This window comes from Penaeus vannamei, chromosome 16 (genome assembly GCF_042767895.1).
Source record: "Penaeus vannamei isolate JL-2024 chromosome 16, ASM4276789v1, whole genome shotgun sequence".
NCBI classification, from domain to species: domain Eukaryota; kingdom Metazoa; phylum Arthropoda; class Malacostraca; order Decapoda; family Penaeidae; genus Penaeus; species Penaeus vannamei.
The window spans coordinates 36,809,668-36,817,167 of NC_091564.1; the positions used below are offsets into that span (position 1 = coordinate 36,809,668).

Genomic DNA, 7,500 nt, shown 5'->3' on the forward strand with positions numbered 1-7,500 from the left:
CCCCTAAGGAAAAAAATCGGCAACAGATGGCGCTGTCTGCCGCTGTTCCTGCTACTGCGTCCGAATCCGTTTCCCGCCGTGACGGATGTTGCAAAGTTGCTGTGACAGGTTGCATGAGAGAACCGCGATGAGATAAACGTTTTGGGATGAGGAAGATGAGGGGATGGATGTATGACGCGACTGTGAAATGTGAGAGGAAGTGGGTATTGGGAAGGGAAAGGAGGAGGAGGTGGAGGAGGTGGAGGAGATGGAGGTGGGGGAGGAGGAGGAGGAGGAGGAGGAGGAGGAGGAGGAGGAGAAGGAGGAGGAGGAGGAGGAGGAGGAGGGTGGAGGAGGAGGAGGTGGAGGTGGGGAGAGGGGAAGTAGAGGAGGTGGGGGGAGGAATAGGTAGGAGGAGGTGGAGGAGGAGAACAGGTGGGGGAGGAGAGGTGGAGGAGGAAGTGAAAGAAGAAAAAGAGGAAGAAGAGGTGAGGAGGAGAGGGAAGAAGATTCTACTGACGGCTTATCGAATTTTTAATCTACCCACCTTTAAAAAAAGGGAGAGAGGGAGAGAGAGAGAAAGAAAGAAAGGAAGAAAGAAAAAAAGAAAGACAGAGACAGAGAGTGATACAGAGACAGAGACAGAAAAAACACGAAGAAAGAGGGAAGAAAAAAAAGAAACATCGCATTTCCAAATCAACTCAAAAAAAAGAAAAAGAAAAAAGTCCAATACGAACTGACATTCCAATACTGGTCTCGTGCCGGGATGATGAATAGTAGATTGTATGTGATGAACGGAAGGGGAGAAGGGAGGAGAGGGGAGAAGAGGGGGAGAAAGGGAAGGGGAGGAGGAGAGGGCAGAAAGGGAAGGGGAGGGGAAGAGGGGGAGAAAGGGAAGGGGAGGGGAAAGGAGGGAGGGAAGGAAGGGAAAGGATGGGAGGGAAGGGAAGGGGAAGGAAAGGATGGGAGGGAAGGAAAGGGTTGGAGAAAGGGAAAGGAAGGGAAGGGGAAGGGATGAAGGGTTAGAGGAAGAGAAGGGAAGAAAGGGGAAGGGTTATGAGTGGGAAGGGAAGAAAGGAGAAAGGAAAGGGAGGATGGAAAGGAGACAGGAGGGGAGAAGTTTGGAAGAAGAGAAGGAAGGGGAATAGGAAGAAGAGAAGGAAGGGGAATAGGAATAAGAGAAGGAAGGGGAATAGGAAGAAGAGAAGGAAGGGGAATAGGAAGAAGAGAAGGAAGGGGAATAGGAAGAAGAGATGGAAGAGGAATAGGAGGAAGAGAATCAAGGGGATTAGGAAGAAGACAAGGAAGGGGAATAGAAGGAGGAGGAGAGGAAAGGGGGAGAGAATGGAAAGGGACGGGAAGAGGAGGAGAGGAAAAAGGGAGGAGGAAGAAGGGAAGAAGGATGGATTTAAAGGAAAGGGGAAGGGAAGGAGAGAAGGGAGAAGAGGATAGACTAAAGAAAACTTTGGGGAGAGAATAGGTACAGGGGATAGAATAGGGGTAAGAAAAGGAGAGTAGAGAAAGGTGTGAAAAAGAGTATAGGAGAAATAACGGCGTGGAAGCGGAGGGATAGGAATAAAGGAGGATAGGGGAATGGGAAATAAGGCGAGAAAGAGGAAGAGAAGAGGAACGGAAAGGGAAGAGGCGACGAAGGGGAAAAAAATAAATAATAACAGAAAAAAAATGAAATAAAGTGAGAAATCAAGACGAAGAGAAATAGAAAGGAACGAATAGAAGAAAGGGAAGTAGCTTGTAAAAGAAGACAACTCTGTAAATAGAGATAGAAGAAAATGCTAAAATAATTATAATAGGAAAAATGAAAACACAAAAGAGAGAAAAAACATAAGTAAATAACAAGGAGAATAGAGAAAATAGAATAAACCAAGGAAGAGAGAAGACCAAACAAAAAACAGAAGAAAAATGAAAACGAAAAAACAAGATCAAAAAACTAAACAAGACAAGACAAATACAAAAAAAAAAAGACAGACAAAACCACAAGAAAAAAAAGAGAAGAAAGAACACGAATGAAAGAAAGAAAAAAACTAAGCGAATAACAGAAGAAGAACGAGAAATGGAAAGAGACGTAGCGAAAAGACGAGAGAGATGCCTGTATGTCTCCGTCGCTGCTTACAAGAACCTGTGTTCATACAAGATCAATATTCTTCATTGATCGAGTGTCGCCTGGACGTCTGTGTGTGCGTGTGTGTATGTGCGTGTGTGCGTGGTGTGCGTGGCGGTGCGAGGGTGGGGAGATTGTGTGCGTATTTGTTTATGTGTATGTGTTTTTGTTTGTTTGTGTGTGCTTTTGTTTGTTTGTGTTTGTGTGTGTGTGTGTGTGCGTGTGTGTGTGTGCGTGTGTGTGTGTGTGTGTGTGTGTGTGCGTGCGTGCGTGGCGGTGCGAGGGTGGGGGTGGGTGAGTATGAGGGTTGGAAGGGGTGTGTAGGTTGTGTGCGTGTTTGTTTGTGTCTATGATTTTGTTTGTGTTTATATGTGTTTTTGTTTGTGGTTGTTTGTTTGTTTGTGTTTGCGTGTGTGTATGTGTGCGTGTGTGTGTGTGTGTGTGCGTGTGTGTGTGTGTGTGTTTACATTGTGTGTGTGTGCGTGCGTGTGTGTGTTTACTTTGTGTGTGTGTGTGTGTTTGTATAAACGATAAAAAGCCTGATAGGTAGATGTGTACACAGACGCCAAGAGAGACAGGCAGACCCACAGACTCACAGACAGACAAACAGACAGACAGACAGACAAACAGACAAACAAACAGACAGACAAACAAACAAACAACCAAACAGACAGACAGACATGAATATCAATTAAAATCAAAACTCCCTAAACCGTATAGCGAAGCAGCTTCATTATACGAAACGGTTGATGAACCCGAGCAACAGAACTCATACATAGTGATTGAAGAATTATAGCATTCCCTCCCTCAACCCCCCCCCCCCCTGCTCCTATTACCTCTTCCCTTCCCCATAACCCGTAACGCCTCCCCCTCCCCCCAATCTCTCCTCCCTCCCTTTCCCCTTCCCTATAACCCGTAACACCTCCCCTTCTCCCCTCTACTCCCCCCCCCCCCCCCCCCCTTCCCCCATGAACTGTAATACCTCCCGCTCACTCCCCTCTCTCCTCCCTCCCTCTCCCCTTCCCTATAACCCACCCTTTCTGCCTCCCACATCGCCCTCTCCCCTCCCCCTCTTCCCTTCCCCATGAACTGTAATACCTCCTCTCCTCCCTTCCCTCCTCCCCCACCCTTGTCTACTATGATTACAAGGGGGGGAGGGGGGGGGGAATTCGAGGCTCTTGATTGGTGTGATCTGATTGGTGAACCGTATTGACAGCCGCGTCTTGTGATTGGCTGCTGGGTGTGATGATATTCCCGTCTAGCCCCGCCCCCTTTTCTCTGCTTTCCTCTCCTAACTTCCCTCTTCCCGTCTACTTTTCCTTCTCTAATTTCTCTTCTCATCTTCTTCACTTTTCCTACTCTCCTTTCCTTCTTCATTTTTCCTCCCTTTTCTTCCCCTTTCTGTTTTCACCTCTGCTGTCCTCACTCTTCCCCCACTTTTCCTCTCTCTCCTCCCTTCCTCCATACTCCCTCCCTTCTCCTCCCCCTCCCAACTCTTCCTCCTCTCCTCCTCTTCCCCCACTTCTCCTCCTCTCTCTTTCTCACCCTTCCTACCCCTTTTCCTCCTCTCTCCTTCCCCTCCATACTCCCACCCCCTCTCTTTCCTCCTCCCAACTTTCCTCCCCTCCTCCTCTTCCCCACTTCTCCTCCTCTCTCTTCTCACCCTCTCCACTTTTCCTCCTCTCTCCTTCCCCTCCATACACCCTCCCCTCTCCTCCCCTCTCTTCCCTCACGTTTCCTCCCCTCTCCACGTGGTGTGTGTTTTATTTCCGTCGTTTCTCGTGTTTTTTATTACAGATCTAAGTGTGCGGTGACGGGGGGGGGGGGGGTGAATGAGGCATCGGGATTTTTTTTGTCTGTACTCATGTTTTTTTTTTTTTTTGGTGTGTGGTTATTTGTCCTTTTTTCTATCTTTTTTGTTTGTTCTTTTTTAGTCTTTTGATTCGTTTTCTTTTTTCTCTATCTATGTATCTATCTATTTATCTGTCTATCTATCTCCCCTCTCCCCCTCTTTCCCTTTCTTACTCCCTCCTTCTCTCTCTCCTTTTCTCTCTCTCTCTCTCTCACTCTTCTCTCTCTCTCTCACTCTTCTCTCTCTCTCTCTCTCACTCTCACTCTCACTCTCCCACTCTCACTCTCACTCTCACTCTCACTCCCACTCCCACTCCCACTCTCTCTCTCTCTCTCTCTCTCTCTCTCTCTCTCTCTCTCTCTCTCTCTCAAAATTACGATTTTTACCCCCCTCATCATCAATGTTTACCTCGCTTTTTAATGTAATCTGTAATTAAATGCCATTTTTGATGAACCGGAAGTATAATTGACATTTTCTCTCTCTCTCTTTTGCAGGTGCGTCGAGTGTCACTGTCAGAGCGTGTGTACAGTAAGCTCTCTCTTTTGTTTTCTTAAAATATGAATTAGTTACGTATTTTTAGGTTTGGTTGTAATATAGGCCTATGTTATTTGTTGTTCTTTTCGTCGTCGTTGTTGTTTTTGTTGTTGATTTCTTCATTTTCTTCTTAAAACATGAATTAGTTACGCGATTTAATGCTTGGTTGACATGTAGGCTATTTGAAGGGAGGATAAGAGAAAATAATAATGATAATGATAAAACAGAACAGTAGAAGACAGAGATCAGGTGTGTGTGTGTGTGTGTGTGTGTGTGTGTGTGTGTGTGTGTGTGTGTGTGTGTGTGTGTGTGTGTGTGTGTGTGTGTGTGTGTGTGTGTGTGTGTGTGTGTGAGTGAGTGCACATATATAGGCAGAAAATTGGGGAAGGGAGTGAAGAATAGAACAACAAAAGACAATAACGTTTTATATATTTTTTTTGTTATTCACCCAGAGTGCCTATAGCTCAACAGATCAAACAAAACTCCTTCGCTCTATGAAAGTCTATCAAAACAATTTCGCGGATTCCCTCAGGCCCCTTCCCCTCCCCTGTGAATTTCGCAAGCCATCCCACCCGCAACATAGACGGGGAAAATCGGAAAACCAGCAACATAGATTATCGGATAAAGACAGAAAACGGATGACAGCATAACACATGTGGAAAGAGGAGGGGAAATCATCAGCAGCATAATTTGATAATCTGATACAGACAGATAACGGACGACAACATAACACATAATCTGATATAGACAGAAAACGGATGACAGCATAGCACATGTGGAAAGAGGAGGGGAAATCAGCATAATTTGATAATCTGATACAGGCAGATAACGGACGACAGCATAACACATAATCTGAGATAGACAGAAAACGGATGACAACATAACACACGGGGAAAGAGGAGGGGAAATCAGTAGCATAATTTGATAATCTGACAGATAACGGACGACAACATAACACATAATCTGATATAGACAGAAAACGGATGACAGCATAACACATGTGGAAAGAGGAGGGGAAATCAACAGCATAATTTGATAATCTGACAGATAACGGACGACAACATAACACATAATCTGATATAGACAAAAAACGGATGACAGCATAACACATGTGGAAAGAGGAGGGGAAATCATCAGCAGCATAATTTGATAATCTGATACAGACAGATAACGGACGACAACATAACACATAATCTGATATAGACAGAAAACGGATGACAGCATAGCACATGTGGAAAGAAGATCGGAAATCAGCAGCATAATTTGATAATCTGATACAGACAGATAACGGACGACAGCATAACACATGCGGGAAAAGGAAGCGAAATCAGCAACATGAATTAAAAATCAGATGTAAACTGGTGACAACATACACAGATAGGAAAAAAACATAGAGGAAATGAACTTAAATTAGCAAGCTGACATAGACAAATCACATCAGCTGACAGAGACGAAGCGACGAGGAGAAACCATCAACATGAATTTATGATTAGTTACAAACAGTAAGCGACAACATACGAAGAAAGAGGATTATCACCAACATAGGTATATAATCAGATACAGACAAACACCCAACATACCAAATAAAAGACGAGAGGGATAGACCTCATCACCAACATAGACAAGAAAAACTGACTGAGAGACAACACCAACACACCAAACAAAAACAACACCAACATACCCAACAAAAAACACCAACACCAACATACCTAACAAAATCTACACCAACATATAAAAAAAGCAGTACCAACATACCAAACAAAAAGCAACGCCAACATTCCAAATAAAATCCACAACAATATACCCAACAAAAAACACCAACACCAACACCAACATACCAAACAAAACACGAGGAACAACCACCAACATAGACCTCTAATCAGACAAACACAGACAAACCCCAACATACCCACAGCCTTCGCCAATACCCCGGTGCTTCGGTGACCTCATCTCCTCGATATGAGTCACGTGGGAATTGATAAATAGATAAAGAAAGAGAGAAATAAAAAAAGAGAAAAAAAGAGGGAATTAATTGTCTTAATTATCACGACAAAATTGTTTAATATTCCTTCGCTGTCTCCTTGGTTCTCTTTCTTCTTGTTCACCATCTTCGTGAGCGAAAGGAAGGAGAAATGTGATGAATAGACACTTAAAGAGAGAGGAAGAAGCGAAGGAGGAGGAGGAGGAGGAGGGAAAAGAAGAAGAAAGAAGATGTGAGGAAGAAGAAGAAGATGGTGAGAATGAAGAAGAAGAAGAAGAAAACTCAAAACGTAAGAGATATGATAGAAAAAAAATACGAAACGAAAGAGAGAGTAAGAATAGAGATAACACATAAGATAAGATAACCCACGAGAAAGACCCGATAAACAGATCGGAAAGAACCTTATGAAAACGCAAACACAAAAAAGTAATAATGATAACAAAAAGAAAAAAAAGAAAGAAAGAAGAAAAAGAAAAATCTATTAAGCAGAAATAAGACAGGTATAAGGATGTGTGAGCGACTAAGCAGAGAAGGAAGCAGGTAATCTGTCCTGCTCTAATGAGGAAATCTGCTTCCTCAGATTTCCTCACAGGTAATTAGAGCAAGCGCCTGATCTCACTCGCTGACCGCCGTCCAGATGGCGCTGGTGTTGGAGAAGGTGGGGCTTTTGGAGGTGGTGGGGGTGTTGGAGAAGGTGGGGGTGTTGGTGGGGGTGGTGGGGTTGGTGTTGGAGAAGGTGGGGGTGGTGGGGTTGGAGGTGGTGGGGTTGGTGTTGGAGAAGGTGGGGGTGGTGTTGGAGAAGGTGGGGCTGTTGGAGGTGGTGGGACTGTTGGGAGAAGGCGGGGTGTGTTGGAGGTGGTGGGGCTGTTGGAGGAGGTGGGAACTGTTGGAGAAAGGTGGGGGTGTTGCTGTTGGAGAAGGTGGGGGTTTTGGTGGTGGAGGTGGTGGGGGTGTTGGAGAAGGTGGTGGGGATGTTGGAGAAGGTGTGGGGTGGTGTTGGAGGAAAGGTGGTGGGGATGTTGGGAGAAGGTGGTG

General features: G+C 44.9%; 1 protein-coding gene across 1 annotated transcript in view; it reads right to left on the reverse strand.

The window, feature by feature from the left end:
- Nucleotides 1-7,500, reverse strand: part of LOC138864468 (uncharacterized) — a 24,160-nt gene that overhangs the window by 12,154 nt on the left and 4,506 nt on the right. Inside the window, exons 2-3 of the mRNA XM_070131600.1 lie at nucleotides 7,350-7,500; nucleotides 7,093-7,291 (exon numbers count right to left, since the gene is read on the reverse strand). The exon at nucleotides 7,350-7,500 is cut by the window's right edge and continues 875 nt beyond it. Of these exons, the coding sequence (XP_069987701.1) occupies nucleotides 7,093-7,291; nucleotides 7,350-7,500 (350 nt within the window). The remainder of the gene's footprint in view (nucleotides 1-7,092; nucleotides 7,292-7,349) is intronic.